This window comes from Nerophis ophidion, linkage group LG25, assembly GCF_033978795.1.
Source record: "Nerophis ophidion isolate RoL-2023_Sa linkage group LG25, RoL_Noph_v1.0, whole genome shotgun sequence".
NCBI lineage: Eukaryota > Metazoa > Chordata > Actinopteri > Syngnathiformes > Syngnathidae > Nerophis > Nerophis ophidion.
In genome coordinates, this window is record NC_084635.1 from 8740840 (window position 1) to 8760263 (window position 19424).

Genomic DNA, 19424 nt, shown 5'->3' on the forward strand with positions numbered 1-19424 from the left:
TTGCCAGGCTGAACACTTGGGAACTACAGGTTTAAATAATACCAGTGATAATTACAAACAGGTGTGAGGGCTAAAAGACAGGGGCGTGACATGAGGGCAAGGTGAAAATCAATGAGAAGTTATGGTGATAAAACAAACAAGGAAGTGCCAAAACGGTAAACAAGTGTCCAAAAAATAACCAAAAATGACAAAAACGAATCATGATCTAATGGGCGTGACTTTTGACACCTGAGGCCTGAATTATTTTACTTAAAAATATGAACCAACTCAGGCACATTGTGTGAAAGAAGACTAACCTTTAGTATCTGAGGTTCTCCATGGACGAGTAGACAGAGGACAGGGATCTCAAAGCTTCCAGAACCTTCAAAACAAATGAAAAGCTCATTCGGAAATGTATTGATACTAACCCACACACTAAAGTAGAACAATATTTACTTGTTGGATTGTAGAGTGGTGACATTTATATGTGGTGACATTTTATATGAATGCTTAGAAAAACTGTCACTCAGCCAAACTATTAAAGAAAGAAAGGATTTGAGGACACTGATGCAGAACATTATGCTAATAAAAAAATATACCCAGCAGGCACAAGACGTTGATACGTTGATTATAAATACAAACCCTGTTTCCATATGGGTTGGGAAATTGTGTTAGATGTAAATATAAACAGAATACAATGATTTGCAAATCCTTTTCAACCCACATTCAGTTGAATGCACGACAAAGACAAGATATTTGATGTTCGAACTCAAAAACTTTATTATTATTTTTTTTTTGCACATCATAATTACCTTAGAATTTCATGGCTGCAACACATGCCAAAGTAGTTGGGAAATGGCATTCCAATTCTTGTTTTATGTAGAGCTTCAGTCGTTCAACAATCCGGGGTCTCCGCTGTCCTATTTTCCGCTTCATAATGCGCCACACATTTTCGATGGGAGACAGGTCTGGACTGCAGGCGGGCCAGGAAAGTACCCACACTCTTTTTTTTTTACGAAGCCACGCTGTTGTAACACGTGCTGAATGTGGCTTGGCATTGTCTTGCTGAAATAAGCAGGGGCGTCCATGAAAAAGATGGTGCTTAGATGGCAGCATATGTTGTTCCAAGACCTGTATGTACCTTACAGCATTAATGGTGCCTTCACAGATGTGTAAGTTACCCATGCCTTGGGCACTAATGCACCCTCATACCATTACAGATGCTGGCTTTTGAACTTTGCGTCGATAACAGTCTGGATGGTTCACTTCCCCTTTGGTCCGGATGAGACGACATGAAAAACAATTTGAAATGTGGACTCGTCAGACCACAGAACACTTTACCACTTTGCATCAGTCCATCTTAGATGATCCCGGGCCCAGAGAAGCCAGCAGCGTTTCTGGATGTTGTTGATAAATGGCTTTCGCTTTGCATAGTAGAGCTTTAACTTGCACTTACAGATGTAACAACAAACTGCATTTAGTGACAGTGGTTTTCTGAAGTATTCCTGAGCCCATGCGGTGATATCCTTTAGAGATTGATGTCAGTTTTTAATACAGTGCCGTCTGAGGGACCGAAGGTCACGGTCATTCAATGTTGGTTTCCGGTTATGTGGAGTGATTTCTCCAGATTCTCTGAACCTTTTGATGATATTATGGACCGTAGATGGTAAAATCCCTAAATTTCTTGCAATTGCACTTTGAGAAACGTTGTTCTTAAACTCTTTGACTATTTGCTCACGCAGTTGTGGACAAAGGGGTGTACCTCACCCCATCCTTTCTTGTGAAAGACTGAGCTATTTTTGGGAAGCTGTTTTTACACCCAATCATGGCACCCACTTGTTCCCAATTAGCCTGCACAGATGTGGGATGTTCCAAATAAGTGTTTGATGAGTATTCCTCAACTTTATCAGTATTTATTGCCACCTTTCCCAACTTCTTTGTCCCCTCTTGCTGGCATCAAATTCTAAAGTTAATGATTATTCGCAAAAAAAAAAAAAATGTTTATCAGTTGTTTATCAAATATGGTGTCTTTATAGCATATTCAACTGAATATGGGTTGAAAAGGATTTGCAAATCATTGTATTCTGTTTATATTTACATCTAACACAATTTCCTAACTCATATGGAAACGGGGTTTGTAGAAAACCCAAAACCAATGAAGTTGGCACATTGTGGAAATAGTAAATAAAAAACAGAATACAATGATTTGCAAATCCTTTTTAACCTATATTCAACTGAATAGACTGCAAAGACATTTAATGTTCAAACTGATAAACCTTGTTATTTTTTTCAAATACTAGCTCATTTTAAATTTGATGCCTGCAACATGTTTCATAAAAGCTGGCACAAGTGGCAAAAGAGACTGAGAAAGTTGAGGAATGCTCATTAAACAATTATTTGTAACATCCCATAGGTGAACAGGGTAATTGGGAACAGGTGGGTGCCATGATTGGGTATAAAAGCAGCTTCCATGAAATGCTCGGTCTTTCACAAACAAGGACGGGGCGGGGGTCACCACTCGGTATACAAATGTGTGAGGAAATTGTCGAGCAGTTTAAGAATATTTCTCAAGCAGCTATTGCAAGGAATTTAGGGATTTCACCATCTACGGTCCATAATATCCTCAAAAGGTTCCGAGAATTTGGAGAAATGACTGTACGCAAACGACAAGCCCGAAAACCACCATTGAATACCCGTGACCTTCGATCCCTCAGGCGGTATTGCATAAAAAAAAAACCATCAGTGTGTAAAGGATATCACCACATGGGCTCGAGAACATTTAAAAAAAAAAACACTGTCAGTATTTACAGTTGGTCGCTACATCTATTAGTGCAAGTTTAAACTCCACTATGCAAAGCGAAAGCTATTTATCAACAAAACCCAGAAATACCGCCTGCTTCGCTCATGAACTGATGCCAAGTGTAAAAGTGGAAAAGTGGAAAAGTGTTCTGTGGTCTGACCACATTTCAAATTGTTTTTGGAAACTGTAGATGTCATGTCCAAGAGGAAAAGAACTATCCGGATTGTTATAGGCGCAAAGTTGAAAAGCCAGCATCTGTGATGGTATGGGGGTGTATTAGTGCCCAAGGCATGGGTAACTTACACATCTGTGAAGGCACCATTAATGCTGAAAGGTACATACAGGTTTTGGAGCAACATATGTTGCCATCCAAACAAGGTCTTTTGGACGCCCCTGCTTATTTCAGCAAGACAATGCCAAGCCACATGTTACAACAGCGTGGCTTCGTAGTATTAAGAGTGCGGGTACTAGACTATCTTGGCTGTAGTCCAGGCCTGTCTCCCATTGAAAATGTGTGGCGCAATATGAAGCCTAAAATAACACAAGGGAGACCCCGGACTTTTGAACGACTTAAGCTGTACATCAAGCAAGAATGGGACAGAATTCCACCTGAAATGCTTCAAAAATGTGTCTCCTCAGTTCCCAAACGTTTATTGAGTGTTGTTAAAAGGAAAGGCCACGTAACACAGTGGTAAAAATGCCACTGTGCCAACTTTTTTCCAATGTCTTGCAAATTCCAAGTTAATGATTTGCAAAAAAAAATTTAAAAATACGTTTTTCTCAGTTCGGAGATTAAATATATTGTCTTTGCAGTCTATTTAACTGAATGTAAGTTGAAAAGGATTTGCAAATCATTGTATTCTGTTTTTATTTATGGTTTACACAATGTGCCAACTTCACTGGTTTTGTACACAATGTTTACAATGTAAAACAATGTTGCAAAATAATAGTATTTGAAATGACCACATTTCAATGGTCGAATCAACTTCACAATTCGACATTGAATACACCTCGTCAAAAAGCATGTTTCAACGTTTTGTGTTGCAGAAGTTTGGTTGGGAAATGACCGAAATTCAATGGTCAAATCAACGTCAGAATCCGACATTGAATAAACGTCGTCAAAAAGCATGTTTCAACGTTGTGTTTGTGTTGTAGACGTTTGGCTGGGAAATGACCACATTTCAAATGGTCAAATCAACGTCACAACCCGACATTGAATAAACGTCGTCGAAAACATGTTTGTGGAGGGGGGCGTGGCCTGCGGACCTGCAGCCAAGACCGGCTTGGAGATCAGCGGCAGGTGCGTAGATGGCTCACCTGGGCCTGGTTATCTAAATCACCTCTCGCTCTGTTAAAAAAGCAGCAGCCAGGAGGAGAGAGTGGGTGGAGTTGGAGCGAGAGCCAGAGACACAAACAAACACAAAAAGACAATTGCTGGAAAGCAACCTGCTGAACTATGTGAAAAAATAAAACAGTGTTTTAACCCTGATCCAGGCTCTTGTGGTGATGTTTGGTGGTCCGAGGAACCCACTGGAGGGCAACCTCCACAATGTTTTTGTATTGTAATTGTGTTGTAGACGTTTGGTTCGGAAATGACATAAATTCAATAGACAAATCATCGTCACAACCTGTCATTGGATAAACGTTGTCGAAAAGCATGTTGTATTTGTGTTGTAGACGTTTGGTTGGGAAATGATCACATTTCCACATCAGAACCGAACATTCAATCAATCAATGTTTACTTATATAGCCCTAAATCACTAGTGTCTCAAAGGGCTGCACAAACCACTACGACATCCTCGGTAGGCCCACATAAGGGCAAGGAAAACACACACCCAGTGGGACGTCGGTGACAATGATGACTATGAGAAACCTTGGAGAGGAGGAAAGCAATGGATGTCGAGCGGGTCTAACATGATACTGTGAAAGTTCAATCCACAATGGATCCAACACAGTCGCGAGAGTCCAGTCCAAAGCGGATCCAACACAGCGGAGCCAGCAGGAAACCATCCCAAGCGGAGGCGGATCAGCAGCGCAGAGATGTCCCCGAGCCGATACACAGGCAAGCAGTACATGGCCACTGGATCGGACCGGACCCCCTCCACAAGGGAGAGTGGGACATAGGAGAAAAAGAAAAGAAACGGCAGATCAACTGGTCTAAAAAGGGAGTCTATTTAAAAGCTTTGAAAAACATTGAATAACATTTGTCAAAAAGCATGTTGTTTCAATGTTATAATCAAGTTGCTCAACATTCAACAAGTTCTCAACGTTGTTTCAATGTCTTGTGCCGACCCTCCCGAAAACCGGTGTCCTCTTCGGTGGATTTGTTTTGGCTCTATTTCTATTGTCGGAATTGATCATGTTTGTTGCAGAATCACACAAATACTCTCAAAATGTACACAATGGATAATGAACCCTCCAGCCTGCATCAATCCCCCAAAATGAAATCTGATAAGATAAACATCTGCGATGCTGATCTCTCAACCAGAACAGATAAGATATGATAATGTTCAACAATCTATTTACCGCCATAGCCCGTGCGCTGAAGAGAGATGTGTTTGAGCAGCTTCACTGTCATCTCGCTGGTGGCTCCAGGTCTGCTCGGATCCTCCTCCACCAGCACAAAGTGGGAGTGGTGGCTGTCCAGGGAATAAACCGAGCCGTGGGGCAAGTCCTGGGGCTTGTAGACTGCTGGCTCGCCCAACTTTTAAAAAAAAGAGACACACGATGTTTTAAGATGCCAGTGGAGACATTGCTCATGGCTGGCTGAGGATTTGACGAGTGCTTCGTGACACCTTGGCACCGAGTAACGCCTCTCGGTTGTGGATCATGTTCCAGGGCGCGATGCCAATGGCCACGACGCAAACTTTTGCAGAAGTGCTCGCCAAGGAGTGATCCCGTACAGCCTGGCCCAAGTGCTTGGTGATGCCGAATCGAAGACCGTTGGTCAAAATCCAGGCCCCTGCAGCACATGGTGGTTCACTGCAACAACTGAAATCTAAGTAACATTAAATATCTCAAATAAGGGTGATATTTGCTTATTTTCTGTCTGATAAGATAATTCTTCTCAATAAGCAGATTTGATGTTAGTGTTTTACTTGTTTTAAGAGTTTTGTGTCATGATCCACTACTGGGATCATGGTTTTGTTCTGTTTGTTATCACATTCTGTTTAGTATTTGTCTCCCTTAGTTCCTGGTGGCACTTCCTGTTTGGTTTCCGTTCCCATAATAACCCATTTGTGTCACCTGCCGTTTGTCTAAAGACGCTGAGATCATTATCCATGCGTTTGTTACGTCTCGCCTCGATTACTGTAACGTATTATTTTCGGGTCTCCCCATGTCTAGCATTAAAAGATTACAGTTGGTACAAAATGCGGCTGCTAGACTTTTGACAAGAACAAGAAAGTTTGATCACATTACACCTGTACTGGCTCACCTGCACTGGCTTCCTGTGCACTTAAGATGTGACTTTAAGGTTTTACTACTTACATATAAAATACTACACGGTCTAGCTCCAGCCTATCTTGCCGATTGTATTGTACCATATGTCCCGGCAAGAAATCTGCGTTCAAAGGACTCCGGCTTATTAGTGATTCCCAAAGCCCAAAAAAAGTCTGCGGGCTATAGAGCGTTTTCATTTCGGGCTCCAGTACTCTGGAAGTTCGAGATGCCACCTCAGTAGAAGCATTTAAATCTCACCTTAAAACTCATTTGTATACTCTAGCCTTTATTTAGACTCCCTTTTTAGACCATTTGATCTGCCGTTTCTTTTCTTTTTCTCCTATGTCCCACTCTCCCTTGTGGGGGGGGGGTCCGGTCCGATCCAGTGGCCATGGATGACGTACTGGCTGTCCAGAGTCGGAACCCAGGATGGACCGCTCGTCCAGAGTCAGAACCCAGGATGGACCGCTTGCCTGTGTATCGGCTTGGGGACATCCCTGTGCTGCTGATCCGCCTCCGCTGTCTCAGTTAGACCTATATTTCATCCACTGAGACCCCCCGGCTAAAATCAACAGGAAGTTTGCTATTCCCATTTCAGTACAAAAAATGGCAAAAAATGTTTCGCTTTTTTTCAAACTTTATCTCCTCTGAGGCCGTTTGTCGTTTGGGCTTCAAATAAACACAGAAGACAAATTGAACCCTTTTGATTAAAAAACGATGAAAGAGTTTAAATTACTACCCCGGTTAGTATTTTCTGAGTTTGCAAAGAACCGGTGCGCTGCTGCTGTTGTGCTTCTTCTGTCACAAAATGGCGGCTTTTTGCTCAGACAAAACTGCTTCTAACTCACTGTAGGATTGTCATACACACATGAAACAAAAACCTCAATATAGGTCTCACTGAGACCTATATTTCATACACTGACCGCCCCCAACTAAAATCAACAGGAAGTTTGCTATTCCCACTTCAATACAACAGCTGCTCAAAATGGCGGCACCAAGGCGTCCTTATAAAATGCCCAAGCCACTTTAAAACTGTTATTACTATGAGACTGAGGTATAACACATGTATACAACTATTTCTCTGTGTAATAATCCATCTTCTACCGCTTATCCGGGCTTGGGTTTCGGGGGCAGCAGCCAAAGCGATCCCGTCCATCGCTGCTTGCAGCTTTAATTTTCTCTTATTTTCGAACACTGACTTTTTGCAGTGTAGTTAGCCTTATTTATATTTGTGTAGCATATGTTTCATGAACTGTAATAATCGTCAAAAGATATGGACTTTATTACCTGAAACTAATTATTTATTATATAGCATACACGCATTACGGTTGTTAAGTGCGGGGGTCGGCAAGCCGCTGCTCTAGAGCCGTTTAGCGCCGCCCTAGTGGCTCACTGGAGCTTTTTCAGAAATGTATGAAAATGGAAAAAGTTGAAAGAAATTTTTTTTTTTCTTTTAATATGGTTACTGTAGGAGGACCAACACAACACAAACCTTCCTAATTGTTAGAAATCCCACTGTTTATGTTAAACATGCTTCACTGATGAGTATTGGGTGAGACCTGTTTTTACCCTACTTATTTCCGCCGTCCTTGAACTCACCATAGTTCATTTACATCATGGCTGTCAAACTGTGGCCCCCATGTAATTTCATTTGGCCCTTGAGGCAATATCAAATTAACATTAGAGCTGGCCCGCCGGTATTAAACAGTGGCTGTGCCGCTGTAACACGGCATTCACCGCTAATATTCATACTTGCCAACCCTCCCGATTTTCCCGGGAGACTTCCGAAGTTCAGTGCCCCTCCCGAAAATCTCCCTGGGCAACCATTCTCCCGAATAGCTCCCGATTTCCACCCGGACAACAATATTGGGGGCCGTGCCTTAAAGGCACTGCCTTTAACGTTCTCTAAAACCTGTCGTCACGTCCGCTTATCCTCCGTACAAACAGCTTCATAATGTAAGCGGCTTATACACACTTATAAGTGAATGCAACGCATACTTGGTCAACAGCCATACAGGTGACACTTGAGGGTGGCCGTATAAACAACTTTAACACTGTTACAAATATGTGCCACACTGTGAACCCACACCAAACAAGAATGACAAACACATTTCGGGAGAACATCCGTACCGTAACACAACAGAACCAATACCCAGAACCCCTTGCAGCACTAACTCTTCCGGGACACTACAATACACGCTACTACCTAAAAGGTTAATTTGTTCAACCTTTGTTCAGTTTTAAATTTTGGCCCACACTGTATTTGAGTTTGACGCCCCTGATTTACATGTACAAAATGTATCCGACGTTGCCACAGAAAGACGCGGTTTATGCCACTCCTTTGACTCATTTTGTCCACCAAAAATTTTACTCTGTGCGTGAATGCACAAAAGTGAGCTTTGTTGATGTTATCGACTTGTGTGGAGTGCCAAACAAACTCACACGCGATCTCGGCTGGCTGTATGTACATCATTATGCCTCGTTCGTAGGTATATTTCAGCTCATTTAATTTCCTTTATGTCCCATGTGTATTTATTTATATTTGCATGTTTAATGACACATTATCTGTATGTAATATCGGCCGCATTTCTGAGAGTTGTTTGTGCGCCATGTTGTTCCAGACCACAGCAAACGTTACCCAGCTTGCAGCGATTGTACTAAATCCATTAGAAGACTGCCTGCCGTTTCCTTGGACTTGGACACACACATCAATAACTTTATGTCCCATGTGTATTTATTTATATTTGCATGTGTATTTATTTATATTGCATGTGTATTTATTTATATTTCCAAGTTTAATGACACATTATCTGTATGTAATATTGGCCGCATTTCCGAGAGTTGTTTGTGCGCCATGTTGTTCCAGACCACAGCAAACGTTACCCAGCTTGCAGCGATTGTACTAAATCCATTAGAAGAAGACAGCCTGCCGTTTCCTTTAACTTGGACACACATCTATACCTTTGGTCATTTCCAGGAGTTATCTCACCCTCTGAGAAGAAAGTGTTTTATTAATGTTGTCCAATGTGTAGAATAAATATTTCAACATTTATGTCAATTAAAATTTATGTCAGCCTGCGATGCATAATCATTTTGATAATTGGCTAATATAGCTAATACAGACACTTACATGATGTGTTGCTTTCATTATAACACTTAAATATGGCTTTTAATTTTTAGCGGCTCCAGACAGCCATCCATCCATTTTCTACCGCTTATTCCCTTTGGGGTCGCGGAGGGGCATATCTCAGCTACAATCGGCCGGGAGGCGGGGTGTTTATTTTTGGCACGATATGGCTCTTTAAACATTTTGGGTTGCCGACCCCTTGGTTTAGGGCCACAACCACTACGGAGGCCGTGGTCATAGCCTGGACTTTTGTAAAAAATGTGAAGATTTTCACCTAAATCCATCAATTATATAATATATGAATGCATGAAAGACTTGGCTGTTCACTCAACACAGACGTCATAACACCATCAAAGGTCACATTTAAGCATTAACACACAGTGCCAACATTTAGGAACCGGGATGAGGTGAGAAATCCATCCATCCATCCATCCATTTTCTACCGCTTATTCCCTTTCGGGGTCGCGGGGGGCACTGGCGCCTATCTCAGCTACAATCGGGCGGAAGGCAGGGTACACCCTGGACAAGTCGCCACCTCATCGCAGGGCCAACACAAATAGACAGACAACATTCACACTCACATTCACAAATGTGAATTATATTTATATAGCGCTTTTTTTTAGAGACTCAAAGCGCTTTACATAGTGAAAGCTGTTGTCTATATCTTTAAGCTACATTTAATTCAGTGTGGGTGGCACTGGGAGCAGGTGGGTAAAGTGAAGTAATCATATTTATATAGCGCTTTTCTCTAGTGACTCAAAGCACTTTTACATAGTGAAACCCAATATCTAAGTTACATTTAAACCAGTGTGGGTGGCACTGGGAGCAGGTGGGTAAAGTGAAGTAGTAGTAGTGAAGTAATTATATTTATATAGCGCTTTTCTCTAGTGACTCAGAGCACTTTTACATAGTGAAACCCAATATCTAAGTTACATTTAAACCAGTGTGCATGGAACTGGGGGCAGGTGGGTAAAGTGATTATATTTATATAGCGCTTTTCTCTAGTGACTCAAAGCGCTTTACATAGTGAAACCCAATATCTAAGTTACATTTAAACCAGTGTGGGTGGAACTGGGAGCAGGTGGGTAAAATGAAGTAATTATATTTATATAGCGCTTTTCTCTAGTGACTCAAAGCACTTTTACATAGTGAAACCCAATATCTAAGTTACATTTAAACCCGTGTGGGTGGAACTGGGGGCAGGTGAGTAAAATGAAGTAATTATATTTATATAGCACTTTTCTCTTGTGACTCAGAGCACTTTTACATAGTGAAACCCAATATCTAAGTTACATTTAAACCAGTGTGGGTGGTACTGGGAGCAGGTGGGTAAAGTGAAGTAGTAGTAGTGAAGTAATTATATTTATATAGCGCTTTTCTCTAGTGACTCAGAGCACTTTTACATAGTGAAACCCAATATCTAAGTTACATTTAAACCAGTGTGCATGGAACTGGGGGCAGGTGGGTAAAGTGATTATATTTATATAGCGCTTTTCTCTAGTGACTCAAAGCGCTTTACATAGTGAAACCCAATATCTAAGTTACATTTAAACCAGTGTGGGTGGAACTGGGAGCAGGTGGGTAAAATGAAGTAATTATATTTATATAGCGCTTTTCTCTAGTGACTCAAAGCACTTTTACATAGTGAAACCCAATATCTAAGTTACATTTAAACCCGTGTGGGTGGAACTGGGGGCAGGTGAGTAAAATGAAGTAATTATATTTATATAGCACTTTTCTCTTGTGACTCAGAGCACTTTTACATAGTGAAACCCAATATCTAAGTTACATTTAAACCAGTGTGGGTGGTACTGGGAGCAGGTGGGTAAAGTGAAGTAGTAGTAGTGAAGTAATTATATTTATATAGCGCTTTTCTCTAGTGACTCAGAGCACTTTTACATAGTGAAACCCAATATCTAAGTTACATTTAAACCAGTGTGGGTGGCACTGGGAGCAGGTGGGTAAAGTGATTATATTTATATAGCGCTTTTCTCTAGTGACTCGAAGCACTTTTACATAGTGAAACCCAATATCTAAGCAACATTTAAACCAGTGTGGGTGGCACTGGGAGCAGGTGGGTAAAGTGTCTTGCCCAAGGACACAACGGCAGTGACTAGGATGGCGGAAGCGGGGATCGAACCTGCAACCCTCAAGTCGCTGGCACGGCCACTCTACCAACCGAGCTATACCGCACTATTTCAATTATTTCTGGACTCCACTCTGCAAAGACCAAAGCTTGTTTTGGCTCGGGGTCTCATACCTGTACTCTGTGCCGCTTTCACCAGACCTTTTCTGAGGGTGTCCCTCAGCCAGGGCTTCATCTGAGCCAGCTCGTCTCCTCCCACCAGTGCGACGACCAGGTGCGGAGCGGCGAGACCCCACTCCTCTGTCAGGGTCTGGAAGATGTGCGCTGGGTCGGCATCGCTCTGCACTCTCAAAAACTGGAATGGAAGTGAAGAACATGCAAATGATCTTCTTAAATAATTGCCTTCATTGTCTCCGCTCTACCTTTCCTTTTGTTTTGGTGGCACCGACGAAGTCAATGTCACCCGCTCTTCCAGCTGGCTGGTGACCCTCCTTTACTTTCTCTGTCGTTTCAGCCACCGTGGAGCAGCACGAACACCCCTGGAGGATGCTGGAAGTGAAAATGCAAGATGTCAGTTTATCGATCTGCTGCCGTTAAAGAGGAACTGCACTTGACATGCATCATTCAAAACAACAACACGCATGTCTTTGTCTTTTCTGTGCGTTGTAAATGACAAAAAACTGCCAGCATGATGCAGATAAATACAGTGGGGCAAAAAAGTATTTAGTCAGCCAGCGATTGTGCAAGTTCTCCCACTTAAAATGATGACAGAGGTCTGTAATTTTCATCATAGGTACACTTCAACTGTGAGAGACAGAATGTGGAAAAAAAATGCAGGAATTCACATTGTAGGAATTTTAAATAATTTATTTATAAATTATGGTGGAAAATAAGTATTTGGTCAACCATTCAAAGCTCTCACTGATGGAAGGAAATTTGGCCGAAAATCTCACGATACATGGCCCCATTCATTCTTTTCTTAACACGGATCAATCGTCCTGTCCCCTTAGCAGAAAAACAGCCCCAAAGCATGATGTTTCCACCCCCATGCTTCACAGTAGGTATGGTGTTCTTGGGATGCAACTCAGTATTCTTCTTCCTCCAAACACGACCAGTTGAGTTTATACCAAAAAGCTCTATTTTGGTTTCATCTGACCACATGACATTCTCCCAATCCTCTGCTGTATCATCCATGTATCCATTTAGGTATAAACTCAACTGGTCGTGTTTGGAGGAAGAAGAATACTGAGTTGCATCCCAAGAACACCATACCTACTGTGAAGCATGGGGGTGGAAACATCATGCTTTGGGGCTGTTTTTCTGCTAAGGGGACAGGACGATCGATCCGTGTTAAGGAAAGAATGAATGGGGCCATGTATCGTGAGATTTTGAGCCAAAACCTCCTTCCATCAGTGAGAGTTTTGAATGGTTGACCAAATACTTATTTTCCACCATAATTTACAAATAAATTATTTAAAATTCCTACAATGTGAATTCCTAGATTTTTTTTTCACATTCTGTCTCTCACAGTTGAAGTGTACCTATGATGAACATTACAGACCTCTGTCATCATTTTAAGTGGGAGAACTTGCACAATCGGTGGCTGACTAAATACTTTTTTGCCCCACTGTATGCAGGGAATGGGGATTGACCGATGTCTCGTTTTTGTTATTACAAAACTCAAAAACAGTGAAGTTGGCACATTGTGTAAATCGTAAATAAAAACAGAATACAATGATTTGCAAATCCTTTTCGACTTATATTCAATTGAATAGACTGCAAAGACAAGATATTTAATGTTCGAACTGAAAAATGTAATTTGTTTTTGCAAAAAATCATTAACTTAGAATTTAATGGCAGCAACACATTGCAAAAGAGTTGGCACAGGGGCATTTTTATCACTGTGTTACATGGCCTTTCCTTTTGACAACACTCTGTAAACGTTTGGGAACTGAGGAGACTGATTTTTGAAGCTTTTCAGGTGGAATTATTTCCCATTCTTGCTTGATGTTGTTCAACAGTTGGGGGTCTCTGTTGTGGTATTTCAGGCTTAATAATGCGCCTCACATTTTCAATGGGAGACAGGTCTGGACTACAGGCAGGCAGGTCTAGTACCCGCACTCTTTAGCTATGAAACCATGCTGTTGTAACACGTAGCTTGGCATTGTCTTGCTCAAATAAGCAGGGGCGTCCATGATAACGTTGCTTGGAAGGCAAAACCTGTATGTACCTTTCAGCAATAATGGTACCTTCACATATGTGTAAGTAACCCATGCCTTGGACACTAATACACCCCAATACCAAACCACAAATGCTGGCTTTTGAACTTTGCGTCTAAAACAATCCGGATAGTTCTTGTCTTCTTTGTTCCGGAGGACACAACGTCTACAGTTTCCAAAAGCAGTCTGAAATGTGGACTTGTCAGACCGCAGAACATTTTTCCAAATTGCATCAGTCCATCCTAGATGAGCTCGGGCTCAGCGAAGCCAGCGGAGTTTCTGGGTGTTGTTGATAAATGGCTTTTGCTTTGCATAGTAGAGTTTTAACTTGCACTTACAGATGTAGCGACAAATTGTAGTTACTGACAGTGGTTTTCTGAAGTGTTCTTGGGCCCATGTTGTGATATCCTTTACACACTTATGTTGCTATTCAATGCAGTACCCCCTGAGGGATCGAAGCTCACGGGCATTCAATGATGGTTTACAGCCTTGCTGCTTTTGCGTAATGATTTCTCCAGAGTCTCTGAACTTTTTTATTATATTACAGACCGTAGATGGTGAAATCCCTAAATTCCTTGCAATAGCTGGTTGAGATATGTTGTTCTTAAACAATTTGCTCACGCATTAGCTCACAAAGTGGTGTTTGTGAATGACTGAGCATTTCATGGAAGCTGCTTTTATACCCAATCATGGCACCCACCTGTTCCCAATTAGCTTGTTCACCTGTGGAATTTTCCAAATAAGTGTTTGATGAGCATTCCTCAACTTCCTCAATCTTTTTTCCCACTTGTGCCAGCTTTTTTGAACCATGTTGGATGCATCAATCAATCAATCAATGTTTATTTATATAGCCCCAAATCACAAATGTCTCAAAGGACTGCACAAATCATTACGACTACAACATCCTCGGAAGAACCCACAAAAGGGCAAGGAAAACTCACACCCAGTGGGCAGGGAGAATTCACATCCAGTGGGACGCCAGTGACAATGCTGACTATGAGAAACCTTGGAGAGGACCTCAGATGTGGGCAACCCCCCCCCCCCCTCTAAGCTATTATTTACAAAAAATAAGGTACACCAGTTCGAACGTTAAATATATTGTATTTGCAGTCCATTCAATTGAATACAGGTTGAAAATAATTTGCAAATCATTGTATTTTGTTTTTGTTTAGCATTTACACAATGTGCCAACTTCACTGCTTTTGGGTTTTGTATTTCTTTTCCGTGTTAGTGTTAATTTCTTTCCTATGCTCCTATTTTGGTTTTCTGTGTAGTTTTACCTGCAGTGACTTGACCACACCTGCCTCGGTTCACTTTTTAGTGTTTCAACCTGCTGCACTAATCATTCCCCTTTTAAATAACACTCTTGCCAAACAGTCGACTGTTTTCGTCCAGGTCTTTGTTTTATTTCTGTTACGTCTTGGCATGACGATGTGTTTTGTGATTCCAGAATGCAGAGACAGAAGCAGAGTGCAGGGGAGGAAAAGGCTTTAATTCAAATATCAAAGCAAAAACACCAGGGAGCGTGCTGCTGAGTAGTGCACGTGAAGCATAGCAAATTCACGGCTTTTAGCATCGCGTAATAAAACAAAGCTCGAAGGTCAGCAGTCGCCAAGGGCGAACAATAATCCCGCCGCCGACTGGACGGCGAGACGGGTTTATAATGGGCAATGATTAGTGGTCGCAGCAGGTGGAAACACTAATCATTGAACAGAGGCAGGTGGAGCAAATGGGCTCATAGGCAGTGGTCAAGTCACTATTAATTAAACATAACACAGGAAACGGAAACCAAAATAAGAGCGCTACACAGGAACTAAACACAAATATTAGGTCATGACAATGTACCCTCTAGGCCTAGTGGTTAGACCAGGGGTCAGGAACCTTTTTGGCTGAGAGAGCCATGAAAGCCAAATATTTCAAAATGTATTTCCGTGAGAGCCATATAGTATTTTTTAACACTGAATACAACTAAATGTGTGCGTTTTTAAGTAAGACCAACATTTTTAGAGTATAATAAGTCTCTTATTCTTTTTAATAACATTGTTATTCTGAAGCTAACCAATAATAAATAAAATGTCATGTCTGTTGATCATGTTTTTGTTTGGCCATGTGCTGTTTGTCCTTTGGACTCTTTTAAGTTCCTGTTTTTTCCACTCCCTTGTCTGGTTTCCTTGGTTACTCATTTTGTCCACCTGTCTCTGGTGGACAAAATGCCCCCGCTCACCTGCTTCCCGAGCACTAATCAGAGGCAGTATTTAACCTCGTCTTTGCCAGTCAGTCGCCCTGGCGTCAATGTGATCTTTTCTTGCTCTGTGCTGACTTGTTTTCATGCCTTGCCATAGTTTCGTGCTTCATGCACGAAACTATATTTGATTTATGTTCATAGTCTGTTTATGTGTTAGCTTTGTTCTTTAGCCCAAGTTGTGCCTCCACTGTGAGCGATTTTTGTTTGTACCTTTTTTTTAGTTTAAATTAAATCATGTTTTTACCTAAATGCCATGTCCCGAGTAGTCCGTCTGCCTTCCTGGGGGAACGACCCTGCAGCAAGCTGCGACCCCCCCCATTGTGACATAAAATAGTTCTTACCATTAATGCGACTTCTTGAACAGGTGCGGTAGAAAACGGGTGGATGGATTTAAATGCATGAGAATGTTTTATATTTTGCACGTTATTTTTAGCACTGTGATTACCAGCGAAATTATTCATAATCATCGTGTTAAGCAATGTCAGCTCGGTTGGTAGAGCGGCCGTGCCAGCAACTTGAGGGTTGCAGGTTCGATTCCCGCTTCCATCATCCTAGTCACTGCCGTTGTGTCCTTGGGCAAGACACTTTACCCACCTGCTCCCAGTGCCACCCAACACTAGTTTAAATGTAACTTAGATATTGGGTTTCATTATGTAAAGTGCTTTCAGTCACTAGAGAAAAGCGCTATATAAATGTAATTCACTCCTCTGCTTTGCGCCATTCCCTCCATCTGCTGGCTGCTGCTGCTTCTGCTTCTTCTTCTTCTTTCCTTTAAAAGAGTACTCTACTAGAGTACTCTAGAGTACTGCGCTACAGCGGCATAATGTGGAGGCTCGAAGTAGTGACTCCATAAATCAAACAGGTTTTTGTGGGCGAATCTGTTTAAAACGGCTGTATGTTTATGTTTATAAATATCGATATTTGACGGCCGTGTATCGATAACGCGCTGCAAGAGGAAATATCGCGATATATTGTAGTGTCGATGTTTTGGCACACCCCTACTAATAACATCTGAATCGCTCCCACTGCCATTGTGGTTTTTTTTTTTTCGTTTTTTTTTTTCTAGTCCTTCACTCTCACTTTCCTCATCCAGAAATCTTTCATCCTCGCTCAAATTAATGGGGAAATCGTCGCCTGCTCAATCCGAATCGCTCTCGATGCTGGTGGCCATGATTGTAAACAATGTTCAGATGTGAGGAGCTCCACAACCCGTGACGTCACGCGCACATCGTCTGCTACTTCCGGTACAGGCAAGGCTTTTTTTTATTAACGACTAAAAGTTGTAAACTTTATCGTCGATGTTCTCTACTGAAACATGGCAATATCGCGAAATGATCAAGTATGACATAAAATGGACCTGCTATCCCCGTTTAAATAAGAAAATCTCATTTCAGTAGGCCTTTAAAACACTCAAAATAAATACATGTATGTGTCACATAAAGAAAAAAAGTGCAGTTCCCTTTTAATGCTTTGAGTTTCCTGGAAAATCATTGAGTGAGCTTTGATTGTTTATTATGTAAAAAGTGGCTCTATAATGCTGTAATACACAAATATATTTGCAAATACTTGGTGTAGTGTGGCATATAGTATACTGTTTTTAAATAAAATGCACTTTTGGAGCCGTGCTGTGTGTTGTTCTCCTGAGGCATGGCATCCTCTTTGTGTTTCGCATAACAGGGATAGTATTAGACCAGTTGATCTGCCGTTTCTTTTCTTTTTCTTCTATGTCCCACTCTCCCTTGTGGAGGGGGTCCGGTCCGATCCGGTGGCCATGTACTGCTCGCCTGTGTATCGGCTGGGGACATCTCTGCGCTGCTGATCCGCCTCCGCTTGGGATGGTTTCCTGCTGGCTCCGCTGTGAACGGGACTCTCGCTGCTGTGTTGGATCCGCTTTGGACTGGACTCTCGCGACTGTGTTGGATCCATTATGGATTGAACTTTCACAGTATCATGTTAGACCCGCTCGACATCCATTGCTTTCCTCCTCTCCAAGGTTCTCATAGTCATCATTGTCACCGATGTCCCACTGGGTGTGAGTTTTTCCTTGCCCTTATGTGGGCCTACCGAGGATGTCGTAGTGGTTTGTGCAGCCCTTTGAGACACTAGTGATTTAGGGCTATATAAGTAAACATTGATTGATTGATATTATTATTTTTGAACCGTGGAGCTCTGACAAAAGAAATGGACAAAAATTAAAGCCTGCTGCAGAAGACGTCGCGGGTCCTTAAGAGGATAATTAGTTAATCTCATAATGACTCCAACCCCGGCAAGTTTTGAATAAGATTACATTTGTATTTGTGATTGAGTATCAGCGAGACGCAAAAAAAAAATAATAATTGAATTTTCCAAATGGCTCATTCTTATTACATTTCCTGCATAGTGCCTCAGTTATTTGGAATTTTAATAATACTTTTTCTCAGTCGCTTTGGAGCATTTCTCTGATTAGAATTAAAATCTGCATAACTGTTAGTCCGGGCTTCACGGTGGCAGAGGGGTTAGTGCGTCTGCCTCACAATACGAAGGTCCCGCAGTCCTGGGTTCAAATCCAGGCTCGGGATCTTTCTGCGTGGAGTTTGCATGTTCTCCCCGTGAATGCGTGGGTTCCCTCCGGGTACTCCGGCTTCCTCCCACTTCCAAAGACCTGGGGATAGGTTGATTGGCAACACTAAATTGGCCCTCGTGTGTGAATGTGAGTGTGAATGTTGTCTGTCTATCTGTGTTGGCCCTGCGATGAGGTGGCGACTTGTCCAGAGTGTACCCTGCCTTCCGCCCGATTGTAGCTGAGATGGGCGCCAGCGCCCCCCGCGACCCCGAAAGGGAATAAGCGGTAGAAAATGGGTGGATGGATAACTGTTGGTCCAACCTCAACCTGTCATGATCCGTGGCTCGGAACATGTTTTGTCATTTTCTGTTATTTTTGGGGTCCCTTAGTTCCTGTTTTGTGCACCTCTAGGTTTGTTTTGGTTTCTATGGCGATGAATTGGGTTCACCTGCCTCTGGTTAGTGGTCGGCACCACTAATCAAAGCGCTTTTTATTCACCTTGCTCGCCACGCTCAGTCAGGCTTCTTTGATTGGGACTGCAACAGTCATGATGGGTATTCCTTGTTTTGAAGTGAAGTGAAGTATATTTATATAGCGCTTTTCTCAAAGTGACTCAAAGCATTGTGAAACCCAATATCTATGTTACATTTTTTTTTTTAAACCAGTGTGGGTGCCACTGGGAGCAGGCGGGTAAAGTGTCATGCCCAAGGACACAACGGCAGTGACTAGGATGGCGGATGCGGGGATCGAACCCGCAACCCTCGAGTTGCTGGCACGGCCGCTCTACCAACCGAGCCCTTTTCTTGACTTACGATTCCTGTGCTAGGTTTTTTTTGCTTTAGCTTACGTGTGCAATCGGCACACATCCCTTTTGTTTGTTTCCCGCATGTTGTACTGTGTATGATCTATGGATTAAATCATGTTCCTACCTCACGCTGTCGTCCAGAGTTGTCCGGTCTGCAAGCTGCAACCCCCACCGCCGTGA

General features: G+C 42.2%; 1 protein-coding gene across 1 annotated transcript in view; it reads right to left on the reverse strand.

The window, feature by feature from the left end:
• Window positions 1–19424, reverse strand: part of trpm5 (transient receptor potential cation channel, subfamily M, member 5) — a 174097-nt gene that overhangs the window by 111544 nt on the left and 43129 nt on the right. Inside the window, exons 6-10 of the mRNA XM_061887264.1 lie at window positions 11856–11982; window positions 11608–11788; window positions 5575–5741; window positions 5306–5483; window positions 297–361 (exon numbers count right to left, since the gene is read on the reverse strand). Coding sequence (XP_061743248.1) covers window positions 297–361; window positions 5306–5483; window positions 5575–5741; window positions 11608–11788; window positions 11856–11982 — 718 coding nt within the window. The remainder of the gene's footprint in view (window positions 1–296; window positions 362–5305; window positions 5484–5574; window positions 5742–11607; window positions 11789–11855; window positions 11983–19424) is intronic.